This window comes from Primulina tabacum, chromosome 5 (genome assembly GCF_025594145.1).
Source record: "Primulina tabacum isolate GXHZ01 chromosome 5, ASM2559414v2, whole genome shotgun sequence".
NCBI lineage: Eukaryota > Viridiplantae > Streptophyta > Magnoliopsida > Lamiales > Gesneriaceae > Primulina > Primulina tabacum.
Genome location: NC_134554.1, coordinates 17,540,906 through 17,568,176, shown reverse-complemented (window position 1 = coordinate 17,568,176; position 27,271 = coordinate 17,540,906). Strand labels below are relative to the sequence as shown.

The following is a 27,271-nucleotide window of genomic DNA, read 5'->3' as shown; positions in this document are numbered from 1 at the left end:
TCAATCTATTATTCGAATTATTCTAATCTGTCAATTTGGCTTCTTTCTGCTCATATTTTTGTTAGCCAACTTACATTGAACTCGAAAATACACCTACTCATTGGTGGATTCTAGCTCAGTATCATTAGCCATTAAACACTTCACTTATTCATAATCATTGGAGCTACTTGAATCTTCTGATTCCGATGACCCATGGTCTAAATCAACTCACTTTGGCTTGCTTTCCTCGGCCAGCAACACCTTTTGGTCAACTTCTTCTTAGGGAATTTCTTATCATCCTTTTATCTCTTTCTGTCAAAGGATCTCTCGCCTTTCTCATATGACCTCTTATCATCCCTTTTAGGTTTAGGGCATTCTGTTATGAAGTGGTCAATTTTGACATAGTTAAACATGCATTGGAGTCATCAGTTGACTCCCTCTTCTAATAGAATTTTTTGTTAGAATCTTGAAAATTTATTTGATTCTTTTTTATAAACTTGTCAAATTTCTTCACAAACAGTGACATGGCATCGTTGTTCAAATTTTCAGTTGATTTTTCATTAGAAACTGATGGTTCTAATTGGGAACAATCTAGTATAATGTTAAGTCCGAAAGCAGAGATTGTTAAGCTGAAAATTGAGAATGAGAGAATACATGATGAAAACCAGAAAGTTAAATATGAGAATATGAAGCTAACTGAACCATTTTCAGCTTGGAATAAGTCTCCAGTTACATTGAATGAAATGCAAGAGTTATGAAAAACTGTTTAAGACAAAACTGGTAATGGTTTGGGGTTTCGCCAACAAGGAAAGCATTCCCTAGAAAAGTACTTAACCAAAACTGAATACGCGCAAAGTGAAAATATTGACTTTGTAAGATCTAATATAATACATGAATTTCAAGAACTTATCTATGAAGTTGTCAACCCTATTAAAGATATGAGCAAATGTATAAAGTTTGGTGTTGATTACGTGCCTGAGAGTTTCAATGCTAAGCCAAACTGGAAGCCCATTCAAACCATTCTAGCTAGGCATAGCTCGATGAAAGGAAAGTCTAACCGATACTTTAACAGCAAGCATGTTCAGAAATGATATTGGCTCACCAATGAAGTTAGAAAGAGTAAACAACATATGGTTTCTATTGCACATAAAACACACCACACATGTGCACATGCACAACCTATTTGGAACACAACATGTGGTCGGTCAGTTAAAGTAATCCAAGTTTGAATTCCAAAAGGACTAATCACTTCTACACCCAAGTAAGTATGGGTACCAATAGTTATTCGTAATTTGTGATTGCAGGTCACAATAATTGAACAAATCAAGGAGTCGGTTTAATACTTGAACAGTGGATGTTCAAAGCACATGATCGATGAAGCCAAACTGCTATCAAAACCGATTCAGTTTAATTGACCCAAGATCACATTTGGAGATGTTTCTCAAGGTAGAACTGCAGCTAAATATTAGCTTTTCCATGTTAACATTATCATTAAAAACAAATTACTTGTTGAAAATCTTAAATATAATTTGATTAACATAAGTCAGTTGTAAGGTCCTGTAATTAATTATCCGGTAATTTGGCATAATTAGAATAATTATTGAGCTGTAAATTAAAATAATTATTTATGCCAAAAAAATTCAAGAAGTGTGCTAAAAAAAATGTATTTTAGAATATCGGAGTTAAAACGATATAAAAATACATATAGAGTTTAAATAACACACGAGAGCAAAATATATTCAGATCGGGATAAATGGGCTTTAGTTACTATTTGAGTAACCAAATATACAATATATAAATATACATATACATACACACAAATTTCAAAATAAAAGAATAAAAAAACGAGAGAAAGAGAGAAAGGAAGAAAGAAGGAAACCAATTTTCGCAACCTTTGGAGCAGCCGCAGAAAAGTCGCGATATCTCCTCCGTCCGGCGTCCAAATCTCAATCGGTCTAAAGGGGTGTCTTCCTAACATCCTAAGCTTCGATTTAAGTCAGAAATCGCGAAGTTTGAGCAAGGATTCGGGTAGATCAAAGCTGCTCTTCCGGTGCTCTGTTTCTGCGTGAATTCTTCCGTTTTTGGGGTGAGAGTTTTGGTGTTGCTGCGATTTTTACAACTTGAATTTATAGAAATGACTTAAAAAGAACTTGTAGCTCTGTTTGTTAGCTTTCTATAGCCACTAAAATCATCAAATTTGGATAAGAAACGGAATTGATATGATTTTTCTACCAAAATGTGTCAAATCGAATTCTGAAATGGTGCTGTGCAGGACACCTACTGTAATTCGAGTTTTTGTCAATTATGCGCTCGGATTCTGGACTTGTGATTCAAAGGAAAGTTGTAGAGCTATGTGTTATCTTCGTAATGATATAAGATTCGTTAAATTCCATTAAGAATTGAGCAAGTTATCTCATTTTTCCGAAACTGCTCAGTACGAGATTCTGCCCGAAAATATGTTGAGTGGAAGTGTCTTCTTGATAATTCTGGGATTTATCTATTAGGATTCTGGAAATAGTTTCTTCTATAAAAAGTTAAATATTCAAGTTATCTTTCATTTCCAATTGGCGGATATTTATTTGAGTTAATATTGAGCGATATACGAATTTTATGCTCTTTTGTGTCAAATCGGACATTGGTATGGAATGTAGTTTTCATGATCGGCTTATTGTGGTTTTGTTTAGGCCGAGAGTCTTGAAGTGAAGTGATATTGGATTGTCAAGTTGGTATAGGTATGTTACAGCTCGGTAACATACGACGGTAAAACATAAATTATGTTTAATTGTCATTTTGTGTTACATGGATCGTGTTTATGACTTGTTGACTGTTGTAAATTGTTAAATGCCTTCATTGTGATCTATGTTTATTTATTATGACATATTATTGGCATTTAGCATTGGGCATACAGTTATGACATTCATGTTGAGCGCTATCGTTCTTGTTAGCCATTGTTGATATCCGTTGTTAACTGGCACTGTTGTTTATCTCGGGATCATTGTGTGGCTAATAGGCCTATACACATGATACTGTAGATGTGATTGAACAATCCCGTGGTTAGTGCAGCCTTTTGAGGTGAGCGCTGGGATTGTGTCATCTAGTTCGTTCTGTTGTGTCATCCTGTTATATCGTATCAGCTGTATGGAGGCCGAGTCAGGGGTGTTATTCAGCACAGCTTGGCATACCTCGCATACTTGGCAGGGCGGTTTAGCTACATGACGATGTAGCTCCCCTGTGTTGTTGCTCGAGCATTATTCCAGTTGTTATCGTACCGGTTGTTGGCTCCTGTTATCCCAGTTATTCGTTGAGCCTTTCATGCATTGCATATTACATTTTATTATATGATTATGCATGATTTATGTTATTGTTGTTATTGTTGAACTGTTTCATACCAGAATCCTAACCTCAGTTGTTTACTGGGGGGGCTGATGTGGTTGCTATTGGGCACCATGGTAGATCTCCCGAGTCGTTTTGCAGCATCAGGCCGAGGCTCCGCCAGTGGAGCTCGGGATTGAGGTTGGATTGCTTGGTTCTGTTTAATGCAGTCTCCCAGTTAGTCTATATGTATGTCTTGAGTTGTTCAGTATTGTATTTGTAGTTTATTTGCCGGGTAGATGCCCCGTGTATCTGTAGTGGTATTGGGTTGTTTTGTGATGATTTGAGTCGACTCTGGGTTTCTTTTGATCTGATGAGTAATTGGTAAGTTTTAATTTATGCTTAGTCCTGACCAGTGCGGCTATAGGTTGTTTAACTTCGGTTTTTGATTTAATGACTCTAGTTGGAGTATATTGATATTAACTGTTGTTTGAGTTTTTCGGGATGTCCTACTTACGGGGAGGTCATGTCGAAATTTTTTCTAGGCCCCGAGGTCCGTTTTAAATTATTTTTAAACCATTTTCGCTGCAAATCTAAATCAAACCGTTATTGTTTGATCATTAATTGTCATTAGAGTAACTGAGCCGTACATCTTGGTATCAGAGCGTAAACTGGGATACGCTCGAACTAGAGTCTAGGACACTCGAGTCTTGGCACTAAAATGGTTGTTGCGCCTGTGTATGCTACTTGACAGAATTTTTATGTGATTATATGATCTGTTTACTTCCATTCTAATTGTTTTGGTGTTTTATCGTATAGAATGGAGGGAGGTGGAGAAATTCCTGTTGATGAGATTCCTCTAGCTCGAGGTCGAGGTCGTGGTAGACCTCGTGTCCGGGTTGTTGATGATACTTTTGTGGAGCAAGCCGCTGATCAGCTAGAGCATCTTAGGATGGATGAGTTAGTTGTGCGTTTCCATTCTATGCATCCTCCTCGATTCAGTGGTTCGGAGGGAGCTGAGAAAGCTGAGTTATGGATTTCTGAGATTGAGGAATTGTTCGATTTGATTGAGTATCCTCCAGAGTGTCGATTGAGATTAGCTGTGCATCAGTTGAAAGATCGTGCCAAAATGTGGTGGTCTACTACATTGATGACTTTAGATGCTCAGAGAATCATTCCATCATGGGATATATTCAAGCTGAAGTTTAAGGAGAGTTATTGTCCTCCATCATTCTACAGTTTTAAGGCTTCTGAGTTTCATAACCTGAAACAAGGCGATATGTCAGTTGCGGAGTATGCAGATTCTTTTTATGCTATGGTGAGATATGCTCCTCATGTTGCTGCAAGTCAGGTTGCTGTTGTTGAAAGTTTTATTGAAGGATTGAACGATCATCTGCACCCTTTTGTTTCTACCGGTAAGCCACTGAATTATCTTGAAGCAGTGGAAATAGCAAAAAGGGCTGAAGCTAGTCTTACGAGGAGTGGCAATCGAGCTCCTATCCAACATCATCAGTCGGGGAGGCAACAATTCAGTTCATCTGGTTCTGCATCTCTTCGTCCACGTGGGAAGCAATTTAAGAAGTCTGGTTCTAGTTCTTCGAGTTCAGGGAGTTCAGGGAACCGTAGTGGATATCGCTATAGTGGACCTTACTGTGATCACTGTGGAGGCAAGCATTCCGGTAATCAGTGTGTTGGAGTTCAAGGGGTTTGTAATAATTGTGGTCGGCCGGGTCATTTTTCTAGAGTTTGTCCTAGTAAGACGGGGAAATCAGCCCAGGCAGGTAGTGGAGCTCAAAGTAATAAAATTCCAACAGCGTCCCAGTCCTCCCATCAGCCTAGTCGCCCTTTGCATCAGAGCAGGGGGCAAGGTGGTCAACAAAATCAGTCATCTGTTCATGTATTTGCCTTGACTGAGGATGATGCTCAGGCAGCTCCAAGTACTGTCATTACCGGTAATTGTACTCTATGTGGTTTTATAGCACGAGTGTTATTTGATACTGGAGCATCTCATTCCTTTGTTTCTCATGCATTCGTTGTTTCGCATGATCTTCGCACCACTAGTATGAATTCCAATCTATTTGTTGTTACTCCGATGGGCAAAATGATTATCACTTATAATGTGGTGTTCAATGCGGTTTTGTTTCACGATGAAAATGTTCTATATCTGAATCTCATAGTTCTAGCTATGCATGACTTTGATTGCATCGTTGGTATGGATGCTTTGACTGCAAATCTTGCCAGTGTTGACTGTTATCGAGGAATAGTTCGTTTCAGACCTAACTTTGCTCCTAAATGGAATTTCTATGGTCGTGGTTTCCAAGCCAAGATTCCTCTAGTTTCTGCCATTGAAATGAATCGATTGTTAGATTCTGGTCATGAAGGTTTTCTGGTTTATGCTGTGGATCTATCGCAAGATAAGCGACGGATTTCTGATATTCCTGTAGTCCGTGAGTTTCCTAATGTGTTTCCAGAAGAGATTCCTGGTTTTCAACCAGAACGAGAAGTTGAGTTCAATATCGAATTAATGCCAGGAGCTGAACCCATATCTTGAGCACCATATCGTTTAGCCCCTGTTGAGCTGAAAGAACTGAAAGAACAATTGCAGGATTTGTTGACTAAAGGTTATATTCGTCCGAGTTCTTCACCGTGGGGTGCACCGATTCTATTTGTCAAGAAGAAAGATGGTACGATGCGGATGTGTATTGATTATCGGCAACTGAATAAGTCTTTTGTCAAGAATAAATATCCACTCCCTAGGATTGATGACTTATTTGATCAGTTGCAAGGTACTTCGGTGTATTCTAAGATTGATCTTCGTTCAGGTACCATCAAGTGAGAGTTAGACAAGAAGATGTGCCAAAAACAGCTTTTCGCACGAGATACGGACACTTTGAATTTTTGGTTATGCCTTTTGATTTGACCAATGCTCCTGATGTGTTTATGGACCTGATGAATCGAGTATTTCGTAAATATCTCGATTGTTTTGTGATTGTATCCATCGATGATATTCTTGTTTATTCCAAGTCCGAGGAAGAGCATGTTAAACACTTGAGGATAGTTCTTTGAATTCTTCAAAAGAAGCAGTTGTACGCCAAGCTATCCAAGTGTGAGTTTTGGTTAGATAAAGTGATATTTCTGGGCCATGTCATATCTCAACATGGTATTTCTGTCGATCCAAGTAAAGTGGAAGCAGTTCTGAACTGGGTACGACCGACCAATGTGCCAGAGATTCATAATTTCATGGGTCTAGCTGGTTATTACCGGAGATTTATCAAAAATTTCTCAAAGATTGCTAGACCTATCACTCAACTGACTCAGAAAAATCAGAGATTCATTTGGTCTGATGAATGCGAGTCAAGTTTTGTCGAGTTGAAGAAGAGATTGACCTCTGCACCAGTTCTTACCATTCCAAGTGGTTCTGGAGGATTTGTTGTTTTCACGGATGCATCTAATCGAGGTCTAGGTTGTGTTCTGATGCAGCATGGCAGAGTTGTGGCATATGGTTCTCGTCAGTTGAAACCGCATGAGTCTAAGTATCCTGTTCATGACTTGGAATTGGCTGCTATCGTTTTTGCTCTCAAGATTTGGAGACATTATTTGTTTGGGGAGCAATTTATAATCTATTCTGATCACAAAAGCTTGAAGTATCTGTTCTCTCAGTCAGATCTGAATATGAGACAGAGACGTTGGATGGATCTTTTGAAAGATTATGATTGTGAGATCCAGTATCACCCGGGAAAAGTGAATGTCATTACCGATGCTTTGAGTCGTAAGGCTGTTGACGTTAATTTATCCTCGATTCATGTTTCTAAGTTACGAGAGGATATTTGTACTTCTGGATTGGATTTTAAAATCCAAGGTAATGCTGTTTGTGTATCTCAGATTTCTGTTGAGCCAGAGTTGATTCAGAGTGTGAAGTCAGCTCAGAAAACTGATGATCGAGTTCTGAAATCTTATGAGTTAGTATCAGAAGGACACCAATCTGGTTTCTCAATTCACTCAGATGATTCTCTTCGGTTGAATGGTAGATTGGTTGTCCGAGATATTTCTGAATTGCGTACAGCCATCCTTAAAGAAGCTCATTGTACTCGATATAGTATCCACCCAGGAGGAAGGAAAATGTATCATATTCTACAGCCTCAGTTTTGGTGGAAGAATATGAAAAAGGATGTAGCTGAGTTTGTGTCTCGTTGTATGATATGTCAGCAAGTCAAAGCGGAACGAATGAGACCGGGAGGATTATTGCATAGCCTGGAGGTTCCTCAGTGGAACTGGGAGCACGTGGCTATGGATTTTGTCACGCATTTGCCACGTACTTCTCGTCATTTTGATGCCATTTGGGTGATTGTCGACATATTATCTAAATCGGCACAATTTATTCCGTATGAGAGGACGTATTCTTACAAGAAAATGGCTCGTCTGTATATTGAAAATGTTGTGAGACTTCATGGAGTTCCAGTTGCAATAGTCTCAGATCGTGACCCTAGATTCACATCAAAGTTTTGGACTAGTTTTCAAAAAGAAATGGGTACACGACTTGCGATGAGTACTGCGTACCATCCTCAGACAGATGGTCAGACAAAGCGTAAGATCCAGACACTCGAGGATCTGCTTCGAGCAGCGGTCATGGATTTTAAAGACAGTTGGCATGAAGCTTTACCACTGGTAGAATTTTCATATAACAACAGTTTCCAAGTGACTATTGGTATGGCTTCTTTTGAAGCTTTGTACGGCAGACGATGTCGATCACCTCTTTGTTGGGATGAATTTGGTGAGAAGCAGTTGACTGGACCTGAGATTGTTCAGGAAATGCATGATAAAGTCCAGTTGATTCGTCAGAGAATGAAAGCTGCCCAAGATCGTCAAGCTAGTTATGTTAACAGACGTCGTCGACCTCTAGAATTTCAAGTTGGAGATTTTGTGTTTCTGATAATCTCTCCGTTTACAGGTGTTGTTCGTTTTGGCATGAGAAGTAAGTTGTCACCTCGTTTCGTCGGCCTCTACGAGATTGTTGAGCGTATTGGGACTTGCGCTTATCGTTTGGATTTGCCCCAGTCATTGTCTGGCATCCACGATGTTTTCCATGTTTCTATGTTGCGTAAGTATGAGCCCGATCCGTCTCATGTGATTCAGCCTGATGAGGTTGAACTTGATCCGTCTCTATCGTATATTGAGTATCCTGTTTGTATCTTGGATCGTAAAGATAAAGTTTTACGCAATAAAGTTATACCACTTGTACGTGTTCAGTGGTCGAGGCATGGTGTAGAAGAATCAACGTGGGAAACATAAGAGAAGATGAGAGCATCTTATCCATATCTGTTTGATTCTTAGTAATGTATTGTTGGTTTCGTATTGTGTGTAACATGTATGTGTATAAACAGAAATTTCGAGGACGAAATTTGTTTTAAGGGGTGGAGAAGTGTAAGGCCCTGTATTTAATTATCCGGTAATTTTGGCATAATTAGAATAATTATTGAGCTGTAAATTAAAATAATTATTTATGCCAAATAAATTCAAGAAGTGTGTTAAAAAAATGTATTTTAGAATATCGGAGTTAAAACGATATAAAAATACATATAAAGTTTAAATAACACACGAGAGCAAAATATATTCAGACCGGGATAAATGAGCTTGAGTTACTATTTGAGTAACCAAATATACAATATATAAATATACATATACATACACACAAATTTCAAAATAAAAGAAGAAAAAAACGAGAGAAAGAGAGAAATGAAGAAAGAAGGAAACCAATTTTCGCAACCTTTGGAGCAGCCGCAGAAAAGTCGCGATATCTCCTCCGTTCGGCGTCCAAATCTCGATCGGTCTGAAGGGGTGTCTTCCTAACATCCTAAGCTTTGATTTAAGTCAAAAATCGCGAAGTTTGAGCAAGGATTCGGGTAGATCAAAGCTGCTCTTCCGGTACTCTGTTTCTGTGCGAATTCTTCCGTTTTTGGGGTGAGAGTTTTGGTGTTGCTGCGATTTTTACAACTTGAATTTATAGAAATGACTTAAAAAGAACTTGTAGCTCTGTTTGTTAGCTTTCTATAGCCACTGAAATCATCAAATTTGGATAAGAAACGGAATTGATATGATTTTTCTACCAAAATGTGTCAAATCGAATTCTGAAATGGTGTTGTGCAGGACACCTACTGTAATTCGAGTTTTTGTCAATTATGCGCTCGGATTCTGGACTTGTGATTCAAAGGAAAGTTGTAGAGCTATGTGTTATCTTCGTAATGATATAAGATTCGTTAAATTCCATTAAGAATTGAGCAAGTTATCTCATTTTTCCGAAACTGCTCAGTACGAGATTCTGCCCGAAAATATGTTGAGTGGCAGTGTCTTCTTGATAATTCTGGGATTTATCTATTAGGATTCTGGAAATAGTTTCTTCTATAAAAAGTTAAATATTCAAGTTATCTTTCATTTCCAATTGGCGGATATTTATTTGATTTAATATTGAGCGATATACGAATTTTATGCTCTTTTGTGTCAAATCGGACATTGGTATGGAATGTAGTTTTCATGATCGGCTTATTGTGGTTTTGTTTAGGCCGAGAGTCTTGAAGTGAAGTGATATTGGATTGTCAAGTTGGTATAGGTATGTTACAGCTCGGTAACATACGACGGTAAAACATAAATTATGTTTAATTGTCATTTTGTGTTACATGGATCGTGTTTATGACTTGTTGACTGTTGTAAATTGTTAAATGCCTTCATTGTGATCTATGTTTATTTATTATGACATATTATTGGCATTTAGCATTGGGCATACAGTTATGACATTCATGTTGAGCGCTATCGTTCTTGTTAGCCATTGTTGATATCCGTTGTTAACTGGCACTGTTGTTTATCTAGGGATCATTGTGTGGCTGATAGGCCTATACACATGATACTGTAGATGTGATTGAACAATCCCGTGGTTAGTGCAGCCTTTTGAGGTGAGCGCTGGGATTGTGTCATCTAGTTCGTTCTGTTGTGTCATCCTGTTATATCGTATCAGCTGTATGGAGGCCGAGTCAGGGGTGTTATTCAGCACAGCTTGGCATACCTCGCATACTTGGCAGGGCGGTTTAGCTCCATGACGATGTAGCTCCCCTGTGTTGTTGCTCGAGCATTATTCCAGTTGTTATCGTACCGGTTGTTGGCTCCTGTTATCCCAGTTATTCGTTGAGCCTTTCATGCATTGCATATTACATTTTATTATATGATTATGCATGATTTATGTTATTGTTGTTATTGTTGAACTGTTTCATACCAGAATCCTAACCTCAGTTGTTTACTGGGGGGGCTGATGTGGTTGCTATTGGGCACCATGGTAGATCTCCCGAGTCGTTTTGCAGCATCAGGCCGAGGCTCCGCCAGTGGAGCTCGGGATTGAGGTTGGATTGCTTGGTTCTGTTTAATGCAGTCTCCCAGTTAGTCTATATGTATGTCTTGAGTTGTTCAGTATTGTATTTGTAGTTTATTTGCCGGGGAGTTGCCCCGTGTATCTGTAGTGGTATTGGGTTGTTTTGTGATGATTTGAGTCGACTCTGGGTTTTTTTTGATCTGGTGAGTAATTGGTAAGTTTTAATTTATGCTTAGTCCTGGCCAGTGCGGCTATATGTTGTTTAACTTCGGTTTTTGATTTAATGACTCTAGTTGGAGTATATTTTGATATTAACAGTTGTTTGAGTTTTTCGGGATGTCCTACTTACAGGGAGGTCATGCCGAAATTTTTTCTAGGCCCTGAGGTCCGTTTTAAATTATTTTTAAACCATTTCCGCTGCAAATCTAAATCAAATCATTATTATTTGATCATTAGTTGTCATTAAAGTAACTGGGCCTCACATCAGTTGTGTGATCATTATTATTCAGTTGAGTTTAGTAAGCATTTCTGTATTGTTAAAGATATGTTTGGATGCATTGTAATGACAGGTAACAAGTGCGGCAACACATACAAAATCAATTGGATTACTCAACCTAATAAACAAGTGTGCTTCCTTGCTTCCAACTTACCAAGAAATTGGTTAAGGCATAAGAGGTTAATTTATTTACCTTTAAGAGCCATTGCAGATATGAGCAAGAATGATTTGATTACTGGTCTACCCAAAATTGAATTTTCTAAAGACAAAGTCTGTTCAGCTTATTAGTTTGAGATGCAAGTTAGGTAATCTTTTAAAACAAAATGAGGTAATTCATCAGCCATACACTTAGAACTGCTACACATGAACTTGTTTGGTCATATTTCAGTTACGAGCTTATGAGAAATGAAATATACTATAGTCATTGTTGATGATTTAACAAGGTTCACTTTGGTAACTTTTTTAAAAATCAAATGACCAAACTGTTTGTCAACTGATCAAAATTTTCAAAATTCTTTTAAATAAAAAATCAAAAAAATTGACAAAATAAGATCTGATAGAGGTACTGAATTCGTCAACCAAACTTTTCTTCTTTTCTAGAAAATCATGCTTCTACTGATTCAGTATCAGTAGGACATATCTGTCAGGCTGTAGAAGAACCGGCTGGTTCAAAATCTTATTGATTGATTAAACATGACCTTATACCAGTCTAGATCTTAATTTGTTGGTCCCTCCTCCAAAGAGATGCCTCCAGTAGAGCCATCCTCACATGATCTGGACCTAATTGTTGGAACAACTTTAGATCAGATCAGCTCTAGCCTCACCACCTCCTCTTCTATCACAATCCTTAAAATAAGCAATATGAATACTGAAGAGGCACTAGTAGAAATTCTTTGATTTACTTCGCATATTCAACGAAGGCATAGGTAGATAACTGCCGAAGTAGACGCACATGAAGTAATAGGGCATCATTTTACTTCGCATTATAAACGAAGTCGTATCCAAGAAATTAGTGAAGTCTTTGGCCGGTTCAAGAAAGGAAAACCGGTCCGGAATTAAACCGATGCCGAAGTAAAACAAAGTTTTTTACTGCATCGATTTCGTAAAGTGCAGAAGTAATAGCTTATATATAACTTCATAGTTTACATTGATCGATGAAGCAAATGCTTTGTATAAAAAGTCAACCAGTTCTAGTCAGCCTAGATCATCTAAATAGCCACATAAGAAATCTACCAGTCAGTTTAGAAGATAATCAGTGCCGATTTAATTAGTCAATTAGTTCAGTTGTACATATTGTTGAAAATCAACTAATTCAGTATTTTGACATTATTTTGTCAAACACAAAAAAAAGAGAAATTCTTGAAATATTTTAGTTTTGGTGATTGGAACCAAACTGAATTCTAGAGGTAAATTGAACTGAGAAATCTAACTAATTATTAACATAACTGATCAATCAATGTGAAATATACTGCGAGCTAAACTAATTCTAGGTTGACTGATTTAGATCCACCGAAAGTCTACCATTCAGGATAAAAAAAATTCATTTTTATGGTAAATCAGTTATTAAGGATCAAAGTCAACTGATAAAACTTTCCGTTTTGCCGATCAATGAAGGTTTAGAGCTGCAGTCAGAATTCTGCATATATAATAAAGTACGATGACCTAGCAACAAGGACATCCACATTCATGAAGATATATATTTGGAATAGGTTACCGTTGCCAATTAGATCAGTTGACTTGAATCAATATAGAGTTCCGACACTCAATCATACAAAGAAAACTGATAATCTCTCTATATAAATTTTTCAAAGCCCAACTGAAAAACAACACACCCAGATAATTCATTATCAGATCAATTCTAGGATCAAATTCATGCATAGAAGTTTTCAGTACTATTTATAATTGAAAATAAGTAGCGTTACTTCTCAAAATTCTTTATATCAGAGTTTTTACTAAGAGTTTCACTCATGCAGTGTTTAATTCTTGCTAAAGTGGGTTATTTCAAACTGCTTGTAATTACCAAAGTCTTTTAGTGCAAACCTTTCGCGAGGAAGAAGGAGTGATTATGTAACGTCCCAGATTCGACGACTGTCCTCACTGTATCAAGACGGGTCTTTCCAGCGTGCTTATGTCCTCACTCACACGCACCCTGGGAAACTTCCCAGGAGGTCACCCATCCCAAAATTGCCCCAAGTCAAGCATGCTTAACTTTGGAGTTCTTATATGATGAGCTACCCAAAAAAAGATGTACCTTCGTAATATGAGTAGTACAAATCAAATCTTTTAAGCCCTCTTCAAATGTACAGTCCATTACATTGAACAGTCTCGGAATCCCTCTCATTCCCGTGTGGGTCGGTTCATTCATGTTCCCTCCACCTAGAAGCCTGCCAGGAGCTGCTCATTGTCCGTGCAACTGATGGCATCGGCGATCACCCCCCGCCCACTTCGGCATCGGGCCTCACATGCCCACCAGCTTCTGCTTGGTTCGTCCCCGAACCACACCGTACTAAGAGAGGTCAGCTCTGATACCACTTGTAATGCCCCAGATTCGACGACTGTCCTCACTGTATCAAGACGGGTCTTTCCAGCGTGCTTATGTCCTCACTCACACGCACCCTGGGAAACTTCCCAGGAGGTCACCCATCCCAAAATTGCCCCAAATCAAGCACGCTTAACTTTGGTGTTGTTATGTGATGAGCTACCAAAAAGAAGATGCACCTTCGTGATATGAGTAGTACAAATCAAATCTTTTAAGCACTCTTCAACTATACAGTCCATTATATTGAACAGTCTCGGAATCCCTCTCATTCTCGTGTGGGTCGGTTCATTCATGTTTCCTCCACCTAGAAGCCTGCCAGGAGCCGCTCATTGTCCATGCAACTGATGGCACCGGCGATCACACCCCGCCCTCTTCGGCACCGGGCCTCACATGTAATTCTCTCTCGTCCCGAGCCCGAGCCCGCGGCTGCGTGATTGCACAATGGGCCCCTATAACAACTACTTCGTATTCGTCCTCGCTTTACGAAAATGATTAATCCAAGTTGCTATAGAAGTCCATTGTAAGCCATTATAAACTCATTTTAAATCTTTCATTTTTCGGATGTGGGACAAGGGTATCACAATCACCCCTCCTTCAGAACGCGACGTCCTCGTCCAGGCCTGACCCCTCGATCCACCAGCGCCGAGAATCTAGAGGTGGCTCCTACAGGTTCAAGAGTTGGCTCCCGCCATGTAGCACTTTGCCCCGCGGGTTCAAGAGGTGGCTCCCATGCACGTAGAACTTTGCCCCGCATAGCACTTATATCTCGGTGTTCCATGCCGGTGACCGGCTCTGATACCATTCTGTCACATCCCGAGCCCGGGCCCGCGGCTGCGTGACTGCACAATGGGCCCCTATAACAACTACTTCGTATTTGTCCTCGCTTTACGAAAATGATTAATCCAAGTTGCTATAGAAGTCCATTGTAAGCCATTATAAACTCATTTTAAATCTTTCATTTTTCGGATGTGGGACAAGGGTATCACATATTAGAAGTATTGAAATCTCCGAAATCCAGAAATAATTTCGAATTCAGTTTATTCTTTCATTTTATTGAACATTCTTCACCCAGTTCTACTGAGTTATTTGTTCAATTATTTTCAGTAAGCATACTTCTGCACATATCAACTGATTAACTTGTTGAAAACTTAACTTACAAAATCAAATTTCTGTGTTGCTAACTCAACCAAAATATTTTTGGCTAAATTTATTCACTCCATCTAAATTTTAGCTTCGATCCTAACATAACTATTAATTGATAAAGCATCGATGATTGTTTAATAATAAAAATAAACAATTTTTCATGAACAACTATTATTTTAAAATTTTAATTAAAAAAATTTGATTATTATAAAAAAATTTATTCTATTTGTTTTTTATTTCTTTTGCCAATCATTATAAATAGATCTATCATTGTATTCTGATTTTGATTTCCTTTCAATATATCAATAGTGATCTTACGCTAACATCTCGTCGCTCCTATAATATGTTACATGGTTATAAAGTAACTTTAAATCTGCTCCACTTGTCATTAGATTGTTAATTGTATTCTCCTAATATGTGCATGCAATGTACAAATAATGTTGTGTGGTAAAATAAAATATATTTCTTGAATTAAACATACATAACACCATATAATACTCAATTATTTTAAAGAATATGTTTACGATTTAGCTAGCATAAAATTAACACAAAAACTCTTATAATTATGTATTACAGTTTAATTTTGTTAAACGAATCTTTAACTCGATAAACCATAAAAATATTTTTTGACATAACAAAAGTGTTACTTTTTCCTCTAGGTATGGACCAGATCGATATGTATAACATATATAGATCCATGAGACTCTCTCGCATGAAATTTAATGTAAATTTAATCATATAAAAAATCCGCGTGTTTCACAAATATTTGTATAAATTTCTTGAAACAAATGTAAAAAATAAAATTCGTTGTGCACGTATATTAAGCTATTTGTATCAATGAGTTTAATGGGAAAAGATCCACCTCAATTTAAGATTTAAATTTCAAGGAAAAACAATACAATCTTATGTTATTATATTTGAACAACGAAAATAGATGACGAGAGATTGATAATTGATCGGTTGTATTTGCAGAATTTGTAATTTATGATTTTTTTATGTTTATGTAATTTATGATATTAATGAGATTATATATTAATATTTGTTAATTAATATTAATAGAATAGGGATATGTTTGTATACAGAAGTTATAGTTTTTTTTTAAAAAAAAAGTTAAGCTCAATTTTTAATTAATTTCTAAAAATCTTTAATTATAGTTCAAAATTTTAATTATATTTAAAAAATAAAATAATTTTGAATTTTGAAAAATATTAAAAAATATTTTTACTTTTTAAATAAAAGTAAAAAAATAAAATCAAAAAACCAAAAATTATAACTTTTGTATATTTTTACACTAATAACAATTTGTACCCAAACAAACGAGGGAATTTGCCAAAAAATCCCTATTCTCATTCTCAGCCTTTTCTTTACTCCCTACCCTATTAAAACTTTGTTTCAACTCCCCACATCTTTAAAATTTCTAAATTTGTCATAATATATTCTCATTTTAGATAATTGATTTTCTTTTGTAATAAAAGGCTCATCATGCTTCCGTAAGATAAATTAAATCTTTTACTTCTTTGACCAAAGTACCACCGGGTTATATCCACCGTATTTTACAGATTGCTCCTCACAATCCAACCACGCAGTCGCAACAGATGGTTACTGAAGCAGATTCCTTCAGCAGCACTTAGCACAATACTAATTAGTTTGCTAGGATGTACAATAAAAGATAAAATTTTGAAAAATAATACATGAGAGAGGCTAGAGCCAAGATTTTCTTATTCAAACACAAACATTTATTATTACATTGAAACCTCCTGTAGGGGAGGAGAAACTTGTTTAGCTACTTACAGTAGCCGAACTTGAAAAATACATAAACTTGAAAGAGAAAATATTACAACTTATTTTTGAAAGAAGATGAGGAAATGTTCGATGATCCCAACTTCTTTCTTTCTTCCTTATTTATAGAAGGCTTTTTCGGATTTGAAACTCGGATTCCAAATCTTGATAAGCCTTTACAGCTTGCCTCGGGACCCTTTAGTGGTTGAGTGGTCCTTTGAGATGGTCCTTCCTCTTTCTTGAAATGTCTTTTTCTATATTATTAATCTAGAAATCAACTTCTCTTCTTCTTTTATCTCTCCGCATATCCAGTAGAGATGAGCCTGTAATATATCTGCTGAAATCTCATTTCCTTTTTCTTTAAAATGTTGAATTAACCATTTGAGAGCTTCCAGCTGATCTCTATTTTTCTCGATCCTTCTTTTCAAAACTTTTAAATATTTAAAATACATTTTTAAGCTTTGTTCTGTTGTAATTTATTGGTTCCCACTCGTTCTTATTTATAATTGTGATTGGGTTCAGCTTTTTTATTAGATTATCTTTATCTTTAAAGATAAAGTATCCAATGTTCCTTTGTCCTTTACCACCGATTATTGGTGGCCCTTTCCTTCCACTCACATGGTGTTTCACATGGTGGTTCTTCTTTTATTAGTGGAATGGTCACATGTCTACTTTAACTTTGTCGGGGAATCTTTGGTTTTCTATGTCCCCGTGAAAAACGTGATTGTGATCCTTCCCCACTTGTACTGGTTTCGATAAAGTGTTTCCGATCAGATCTTGGCTTGAACCCTTTACCAAACTCCGGCGCTTTCTGGTTCTGGTATTCTGGACAGATGTTCTTCGACCATCTTCCTACATGTGCCATATTACAGAATTTTCGGCGAGTTTCTTTACTTGCCGGTAGCTTGCTATTCCACAGAAGATTTCTTTTCTTTTCGAACAGGTCTTCTGCAAAGCTTGTTTTTTTTCCTGTCATTGTATTTAACAGGAAAGATCCATTTACATAATTCTGATAGAATTTAAATGGATACTTGACTTTGTCCATCTATGTTAGACAGACCCAAACTCTTCATGCTCTCCTGGTAGATATTTCGTCTTCATTGAATGAAGAGACTGGGGGTGTTTCATTTGTAGGAAGATCCTTGATGAATTTCTGGACATTCAGGTCTGGCCTCCTTAGCTTGAAGAAATGAAAAGCTTCGTGTGAGCCTTTCCCTGCTGGTTCTGGTACTATACTGAAAAAATACAGTTCCAGAATATCTCCTCTGGACAAATGATCATTGTTTGTCCAAGTTTCATGTACCGTTTCCTGTATCCATTTTGGTAATGCTAATATCTCCGAGAAGCTGGGTGATGTAGTGTAAACTGAGGCAAGAGCCCCAAATTCATACCAGGCTTTAACTTCCTTGGGATATGAATTTTGTTTCATCCATACCCTAGGATCTTTTCCTGCCACATCAACTCGAATCATGGCTGGGTTGATGCCAATTATTGTGTTTAATTTCTTCCAAGTCTGTTGATAAACATGGAATGGAGAAATTATAATTTCATTAGTACCAACCTTAGTTTTGCCCATGTCAGTATCGGGTCTAAGATTGATCTCTCCCTCTTCAATCCCCGAGGTGAAAGGGTTGATTTGAAGACTCGAGATTAAAATCTGGAGTTTCAATTTTTGTTTTGGACGACTCATCAGAAAATGATCCCGTCTTAACATTTGTGCTAGGGGTACTTGAATCCCCTGCTCCAGGTATAGAGTCATGTACTCGAAAACTCTCCATTCAGGAAACCAATGGCTTCTCGATGTCTTGGAGGATAGGCCTTTGCGTTACAGACCATAACTGAGTATATGCCTGTAAACATCATGTAATTCGGTCATAGACAATTCTCTTATCCGCTTGTTGAAGCCTTCCCGCAATTTCTGCGTTCAGTGCTAACTTGTTGAACTCGGTTTGAAGCATTTCAAGGTGTTCCCTCAAATGCCTCTGCATCTTGATGATAGCATCAATGTCAATGCTGTTCATCTCTTGTTAAAAAATTTGCAAGAATATTTTCATGATATTTAATAATAATTATATAAAAAAATATAATTTTGACATAAAGCTTGCCATCTTAATAATCTTGCATTCTCATGTTTAGATTCTATTCTATTCCTTAAAAAAAACTTTAACCTGTATGTTATCAACTTTTAAAGTGAATTTCTTTGCAAGTAAAAATAATGATCATTTTTCAAAAGCCCTTTTTACTACATAAAATTCCTTCTCGTTGATATGACATCTTATGACTTCTGCATCAGAGAATAAACCACTACAATACATGCGTGGTTGTTCTCTTCTGGTGTGAGCTTTGTTAAAACTTCAGCCCACCAATGATCACTGGCATCGGTATGCAATATCAGATCATCTTCAACTTGAGGAATAGCCATTTTTGAAAGATTCTTACAAATCTCATTTAAATAGACAAGTTCTTCTGTGTGTTCTTTTGTCCATATAAATCTTGCATCTTTTTTCAATAATGGACTGAACACTTTCCTGTGTTTTGCTAGGTTTTTAATAAACATCCCAACAAAATTAACAACTCCTAAGAAACTTTGAAGTTGCTTCTTTTCTTTTAACTCGTTCTGAAAATTTTGCACTTTCTCAACTATATGATCCTGCAAAATTATTCCAGACTCATCGATTTCTATTCCTAGAAATTCAATCTTTCTTGTGTCAATGACTGCTTTCTTTTCAGATAAAATCATTCTTCTTTTTTACAAACATTGGAGAAAATTTCTAAATGTTTGACATGTTCTTCCATATTTTTAGATGCTATTAAAACATCATCAATATAAACAAACATAAATTTAAAATAATCTTTAAAAAGATTATCCATTTTTTTTTGGAATATCTGAGGTGAATTAGCCAATCCCATTGGTAATACCTCCAAAATATAATGTCCTTGGGGTGTGGAGAAAGCTGTGAATTTCTTGCTTTCTTCCTGCATCTGTATTTAATAAAATCCGGACTTACAATCAAACTTGGAGAAAATCTTGGTATTGCGTATGCAACTAATTAGATGTTCTATGCTAGGTATAAAATACACATCAAACTCTAAAATCTTATTAATTTCTTGACAATTAATAAACAATCTGGGTTTTCCTCGTTTTATTTCACCATGATTTCTTACCAGAAAACCTGGACTGCTGTATGGTGACATTCCTGCTTTGATTAAACCAAGGTCCAAATGTTCCTTGATTATGATTTGCATATCCCTTTGATTAAAGATATTCATTGGGATAGGCCTGCAACAGACAAATTCATACTCTTTGCCTTCCTTAATTTTAAGGCAAGCTTTGAGTTGATTTTTGTCCCACCATGCCAAGGAATCTTCATTGTAATTTTCTTTGATCATTTTCTTGACATCTTCCAATGATACTTTAGATTCAAACTCTACATCATTCTTTTGTAAAGTTATCTTAAGGCATTCTATATCTTCTGGTTGGAGTTCTTTATCTGCTCTTAATTGGAGCATTGTTTCTCCAAATCGTCTAGAATCCTTCAGTTTTGGGTTCAGAAGTTTTCCTTCATCACCACGCTTGCTGCGAAACTGGATTGGCAATTTTCTGTAAAATGCCTCTCTTAGTCTCTGGACTATGATTTTGTGATCACAGTGTGTTGTGAATACTAATCGTCTACTCTCATTTTCTTGAGTATAGGACTTGGACATTTGTAGGAAATTATTTCCTAACAATATGTCAGCTCTTGTATCATGAAAATAAATTGGTGGTGTTTTTACCTTGTACCAAAGTGTTTGTCCAGCACCGTCAATCATTATTTCAGTCATCTTAATTCCTTTACATAAGATTAAGATTCTTATGGAAAAATCTCTTCCAGCAATCTTTGGTAATTCTTCTTCCAAATTATTTGGAAAAACTCCTCATTTTGTTGTACAAATTCCAGCACCTGAATCAATATAAGCAGCAAAATATTCTGTCTTATATTGTTCATATAACATTTCTACTGGAATGTATATGGATAATGGACTTGTGGTCATTGGATCTTCCACATTTTGTCATCGGCCATAAACTCCATTCCGTACTCTAGACGTTTCCAAGGTTTGTGTTCCTCGAGAAACTCTAGTCCAAGAATCAGTTGATCTGATTATTTCTCTGGAATTATAGGTTGTTACAAATAGTATATGGTATTACAAGGAAATTGATTCCTTTGTTTCGTAATATCAAATACTATTTCTACTTCCTTCCACCCTTCTGGGCATCTCAGCTTTCCTATTGTAGAAAAACTTTTTAGCTCCTGTTGGGTTTCTATGACATGTGTTTTTCCCTATCTGTAACTTGTAATTCTATCTCCTTGAAAAGATAGTCTTCTTGATTCTAATCTAAGACTTTGATTCCTTTGTAGAATCGACTTGTCTTGTATTTGGATATCTGTTTCCTGTATTAACGTAAACTCAACTCGTTCTGGATAAATTGTCTGGGCAACTTTTTCAAATATCTCAGGTATTTCAATGAACTCATTTCTAATAAACAATTCTGAATGATGTGTATTAGATAGAGCGTATGAAATCTGATAAGTAATAGAATATGGTCTATTACTTTCTTTCATCAGCCTTTTTTCCTTGAAATTCTGATGTAATGTCAAGGCTCGGCTGAAATCTCGATCTACCAAGTTGTAGGCTATCCTTGGATAGATTACTCCTACAATCTTTCCTGCACAGAGATTTCCTGAAATGGTTCCCAGTACTAAATCTTGAAGGTTCCCCATTCTTCTATCACATATAGAAATATCGATGGGTGAATCAATTCCTTCTTTGAAAGTAGCTTTTATCATAATCTGGATTGCTCCAATATGAATCCATGACATAGTCCTTGTTACTTCTATCTTGAGTTTTTGTTATTCTTCCTTAATTTCTTCGGAAGGAATTAACTGCATCTCCATTCTATTTCCTGTAAGTTACATCGGGATTTCCATTTCCCTTCTAGAAACTTTATAAATTAGATGATGCTTTCTGTTTCTTAGGCCAAGACTTCCTAAGAAATTTTCTACATGTCCTGCAGAGAATCCTTGATATCTTTGTAGACTATGATTTTCTCTCATGATCCTTTGGACCATATTATGAGATATTGTTGTCCGGCTGAAAAACCCAGACAAATCTTCATGTGTTTCGTGTCGAAACACCTCGTCCTCAGTCAGATTCCGATTCTGCTCCATCATATTCTCCCTGACTTAAGACTTCTTCTTCTTCTTCATATATACTTTCATATGAGGCAATGTCCTCAAATCGGTATACCTGAATAAGATCTTGGTAATAAACCGCTTTTTCAATGTCCGGGGTTGGATCGAAGCGTTTAATACTTCTTTTTTTCATTTTCTGGACAATTGGTCGAGATATGACCTCTTGCTCCACATGTCCAGCAATTACAATCATTGAAACTTTCATTAGCTCGAGTATCATAGGTGTTCTTCCTGTGCTTCGAGATGTACTCGATGCTTGGGATGATATCTTACTTCTTGATGGTCCACTTATTTGTCCAAATTTATAAGATCTGGCTTTCTATCTAGACCATACTGTTCTTAGTTTCCAAGAATTTCTTTCACTTCGAGCATAAGGATGAGTTCTAAAACTTTTCCTCTTATGCTTCTGTGTTTTACTTCCAATAATTGTTGGGAGATCATTTTCCTTACAACACAAAGGAGTTTTTTTGTTGATACCCCTAAGCGTTTGTAATTCTTTTGTAATGCTGTCATATGACACCATTATGCCAATTTTCCTTTGAGAAAAGAAGCTCTTCGTGCTAACGTATCTGGATTGCCATGTACGTATTCCCTTATGAACATTTCTCTCCAGGGACTTGGCATTTTTGCGAAGAAAAGCTGCATAGATATATCTTCTTCGACTCCTGAATTCCATCTATATTTAGTGAATAACATAATGTATTCATCAACTAAACATATATCATGTAATTCAAGACTATACAGAGCTTGAGTATATTTCTTCCTCTTCTCTGTGTCTTGACTGTTAAAATAGTCTACCCCTATAAATTGTGCTTTAAATAGGGTAGCCATTTTTTCGGCTATCTCGCTCAGAGATTCTCCGGCTAGAACTGACTCTTTCATTTCTAATGAAGTCATGTCCCAAGCAATTTTCACTGATCCCATAAGACTCATTTCTAAAAGTTTAATGAATCATTCTTTGTTGAGATCAAGTGTTCCTGCTGTGATTCTCATAGCAGATGTCCAGTCTTCTATGAGATCTTCTCTATTTTTAAAATCTAATACAACAAGGTTAAGCATAACCCCATAAGGATGTATAGGATCTAAGATAGTTTTCTCATAGGGTGTTTGGTGCAATGGAATTTGACTCCTCCTTGTCCTTGTTCTCGCTGGGTGTGATCCTCCACCAGTATGAAAATCGGGTTGAGATTCTCTCATGTTTATATTTTAAGATCCCACACTTTCCCTTGGTGGTTCCTGAGAAGATGACCAGGTTATAGCAGGTGGTTCTCCTCCTGCTGTGTTCATCTTTAGATCTACAACTTTAAGATTTGCGAAAGATTCCGCAGGCTCTTGTAGATCCTCCAGACCAATCCTTTCTAAAGTTCTCATCAGATTAATTTCTTTTCTGAGACATATTTAATTAGATTGATCATCTTTTCTTCTTTAGTCAAAGGTTTTGACACCACTCTGGCCTTCCCTTGTTGATGTAACAAAAGTTCAGTACCAAATGATGGTGGTAACCATCATCCTGAAGTTCTTTTACTAGGACTTAGTTGTTGTTCTAATTTCTGAATTCTTATTTGAATATCCTTTATTATTCCAAGAATTTCTTCCTGATTTTCAAGGATTTTTTCAACTTGTTGGGGTACAAAATATAGCTTATTGCCATAATTTTGTACCATTTTTTGGATTTCCCTAAGGTCTGAAGAGAGCTTAGAGAAATCTGTTACTATCTCCAGAAACTTATTTGTTTGAATCGTAAGTTTACCCGAGGGTGCTGAGGCGTCCCTTTCTGCTCCTGATATCTAACAATAGTTAGATGCTCTTGTGTATATTCCAAAATATTGGAATAATCCTTGTAAATTATTTTTCTCGAACTAAAGTTCGGATTCATAATTTTTCGAAATTCTCCTCCTCAAACATTTCGTTTCTCTATAATAATAAATCACGTGTTTGAAATAAATCAACCTATGGCTCTGATACCATTTGGAAAGCGCGAGGATCAATTAAAATAAAATATAGAATAAGGGTAATTTTGTCAATTTTATTGTATTAGGGAGTTTAAAAAAAGTTTTTGATGTGCAAAGAATTTGGGTAAGGTTGAGTTTGGGGTTGGGAGTTTATGAGCAATTTACCCAACAAAGGACATATTTTCTGCCACGCCGATTTAACACACCAGTCACCACAAGGACCCGTTAGCTCAAGAAACAGAGAAAATGAGGCGACAGAGGGACAGGATTTCTTCGAGGGCGGTTGCCTCCCTCTGTTCCGCCCATGATTTTCCCGGAATACCAACAGCCCTTTCTACGAAATATGATCCCTAAGAATCTGGCAATACAAACGTTTATATGTATGTACAAATATACGAAATTAATACGAAAAAATGTTAGTACAAAGGAAAAAAACCGAAACTGCGAAAAAATAGACAGAGCTTCGCTACTGCTAGAGAAGAAAGGCGAAAATCGCTGAAGAAAATGTTCGCGAACCTCGATATATATAGATACATAGCTCAGGTAAGAGGCTGTGACGATGAGTTTTTTTTTCCGATTTTGTTGAGCTAATGGGTCGGACATGGGATTATCCGACCCGTATCTTGGCGGGGCGGTCCCGGACGGCAGTGTGACGGAATGGGCTCTGCTCATCTTCGCATGCAACCGGGGATCTGCAGCCATGGCGTGGTTGTGTTTTCTCTGCCCTCTTTCTGAAGATCTGAGCCTCCAATTTTTATTTTTTCTTCTTCTTTTTAGCATAAATTTTCCGTATTTAGACCTTTTATATTGTGTTTTGGTGACTTGTTTACTAGTTTTGCTTTGTACAGAACCATTTATATGCCCGGTATCCAGGTAAAATTTCTTATTGTGATGTCCTGGTGGAATTTCCTGGGTACGATAGTTGAGTTTTTGTTTGCAGATCATGTGCAAGTATGCCAACTTTTGGAGAGGTTGAAATCTGCGCCTCGGAAACTGTATTGCTTTCAGAAAGATATGATCCCCACTCAACGGCCTGTTTCTGTTCCTTGTGTTCTTTACAGGTTTCATCCACGTGAATATGATGCCTACTAAAACCAAAGGTTCGATTAGTCGATCCTTTCTCTGTACTAGTATGTAATTTGTAATTGATTTTGAGCGCAAATGTAGTTTTCCAGTCGTTGGAGTATGGAATTTGGATATAGGGGTCAAACATTACTGCTTCGACCAGTTAATGCAGATTACCGAGTGTCTCAAATCTAGTACTTTTGTATGCTACAATGGGTTTGAAAAGCTTCACCGAGGGATCGTCCTGAATGAATCGGGACGTCGGGACGTGCTTGTCATGACATGAGAATAAACTCTCGCCCTACGTTTGGCAAACATATCTGATGATGTGTGTCACAGGACGAGCTCAACCTATTGAGGGTTCCCGAGATCGAATCACACCCAAATGTTGTGAATTTGATTGGATTCCATTGTGAAAGGCATCTGACAGTTATATATGAGGGAGGATCACTCCAACTTTTGCACGAGATTATTCCCACTGGTCTCTAAGCTATTTTTCCTTAGCTATTAGGTAACTTTATATATCATTCTTGATAAATAGTTTTCTGGTGGATTTCTATTAGACTAGATACCTTTAGTTGTAAGGACATAATGAAGGTGGCGAATGAAATGGCAAGCATGTTGCAAGCATTTTACAACAAGGGACTTGTCCATGGCGGTGTCAATTCTAAAATAATCTTGGTCGCTGAGGTTTCATTACTTTTGTTGTTTCTTTTTTTTCCTTTACAAAAGCTCTTGCATGCTGGTAAGTCTCGTAATATCCGACTCATCTTTGCATTCTAGTAGGACAAAAGTCCAGTGATGTATGACTTTGGGTCGTTCTCATACTTCGAACACCGGCAGACGTATCAGGAGCTCGTTTCAGAAACTTTACTGTTTTCATGGGAAATATCTGGAAGGTTTGATCCATTTTTGCGTTCTTTGCTTGTTATCTATGAACTTAGCTGCTTATCTTTTGTCAATATTCTTTGCATGTCCACATGAAGTTTGGATTTTCGAACATTCAGCGGCCGCTTTCAACTCTTAACATTTTGTTTGTTGCATTCCTTATTCTTAATTCTCGAATGGCTACAATTTTTTAATCATGTTTTGGCTGGCTTACCTTAAAAGGGTTAGATTTGCTCTGCTATTATAGTTTCTCCCACAATTTGGTTGAAGAATTTAACAGAACCTTGTTTACTCGAGCACTTTTTACTGCTAAAAGCCAACATACATTTCCTTTCATCATTTTTCCCTCTCCTTGTGCAAACATGTAGGATTGATTATAAAACCAGAATTTTTACTGCAATCACTATATTGATGTTCAAAAGACTTGAGGTATGAGTTTCTTGGTAGAATTTTCACAAGTAACTCTCAATAGATGCAGATAGTGAAACGATTAATCTTCATCATCTTGTCTGCTGATCAAAACTTTTTTATATAAGTAGACTGTATGGAGAGGGTTATGATTGCCTTCTTACTAAGTTACTATTATTAAGGAAGAGCATCACATTATAACCACCTTGGTCTCTTGGTGTGTTCTTCCTCGTATCATCATTATATTAATAACCACCTAACTACATCATTTTAATTTTTAATTATTTAAAATTTTAAAAGCATAATATATCCAAGTAATTGAAAGGAAAAATGACAATTCGACAGTAAATGTCTGTTCAATTGCTGTCAATTCATCCACGACTTGACTTGCACTCGAACTAAAAGGTTTAAAGATATCTTGGGCTATTTTTTATCAACACCCAGTAGTAGCTTCCCATGATTGCATCCTACTCCTTTTAGACACGACTTCCCTCAAATCATCTACGAGCCTCGTTTCCTTTCCCTTTCCCTTTCCCTTTCCCTTTCCCTTTCCCATTGGCTCTGAAATTGGCACAAGTGGGATCAATTTTATAATAAACTTCTCAACTTTGTACACGTCACCTTTTGGATGTGCTTCAGTTTTTTCCCTATACCCAACCAGTTCATGTATCTGGAAATCAAGGAAACTCAAATAAAAATCTAAAAATGAACAATAATAATATAAGTTCACACATATATAATACATGCACATAATATCGAGTACTTCCTAATGACAAATCAATGTGCTATTTCGTTTTTCAAGAGCTCTGTTCTTTATATGTCTATTTGAAATTCGGTGGATCTCAACGGGTTAATCCCGAATTATCAATTTCTTAATAATATTTAATTAATAACTCTTTAATCAACTCTTAATTAGTACTTCATTCAAAATAAGGATTCAAGTCATTATAAATATATAATATAACTTACATATGAGAGCCTTTTCAATATTCATATAGATTCGTTCCATGTTAATTCTGCATCTGCAAATCCAATGTATGAACAATTGTGTTGAGATTTAATGTTTCACTAATCAACGAACAAGACTTGATAAAAATTATATCAAGTTAATTCGTGGAGGAATCG

At 36.7% G+C, this 27,271-nt stretch overlaps 2 protein-coding genes and 1 long non-coding RNA gene across 7 annotated transcripts in view; all 3 read left to right on the top strand.

The window, feature by feature from the left end:
- Window positions 1-1,824: 1,824 nt before the first annotated feature.
- Window positions 1,825-27,271, top strand: part of LOC142547171 (uncharacterized) — a 73,145-nt gene continuing 47,698 nt past the window's right edge. Inside the window, exons 1-3 of one of the 2 annotated variants that reach the window (XM_075655322.1) lie at window positions 1,825-2,065; window positions 2,664-2,711; window positions 4,111-4,166. In XM_075655322.1, the coding sequence (XP_075511437.1) occupies window positions 4,112-4,166 (55 nt within the window). In that variant the 5' untranslated portion in view covers window positions 1,825-2,065; window positions 2,664-2,711; window position 4,111. Of the gene's footprint in view, window positions 2,066-2,663; window positions 2,712-4,110; window positions 4,167-9,033; window positions 9,250-9,847; window positions 9,896-27,271 lie in introns of those variants that run through there. The other variant, XM_075655320.1, reaches the window with a different exon arrangement.
- LOC142547173 (uncharacterized) lies at window positions 4,184-10,956 on the top strand. The gene is made up of 2 exons (XM_075655323.1): window positions 4,184-5,228; window positions 10,617-10,956. The coding sequence occupies exons 1-2, from the start codon at window positions 4,244-4,246 to the stop codon at window positions 10,673-10,675; spliced, it is 1,044 nt and encodes a 347-aa protein (XP_075511438.1). The 5' UTR covers window positions 4,184-4,243; the 3' UTR covers window positions 10,676-10,956.
- LOC142547170 (uncharacterized) lies at window positions 23,926-26,138 on the top strand. 4 transcript variants are annotated; one of them, XR_012820604.1, is made up of 3 exons: window positions 23,960-25,361; window positions 25,448-25,540; window positions 25,637-26,138. It is a non-coding gene; the product is annotated as an uncharacterized LOC142547170 (long non-coding RNA). The 4 variants fall into 4 exon arrangements; XR_012820605.1 differs by having other exon boundaries at window positions 25,634-26,138; XR_012820602.1 differs by having other exon boundaries at window positions 23,926-25,540.

Excerpts from the sequence above, each read along its gene's own strand:
- LOC142547173 (XM_075655323.1), top strand. The coding sequence starts at position 4,244 with ATGGATGAGTTAGTTGTGCGTTTCCATTCTATGCATCCTCCTCGATTC. Across the intron at positions 5,229-10,616 it reads TGATGCTCAGGCAGCTCCAA|ATCTCCCGAGTCGTTTTGCA; the intron begins GTACTGTCATTA and ends GCACCATGGTAG.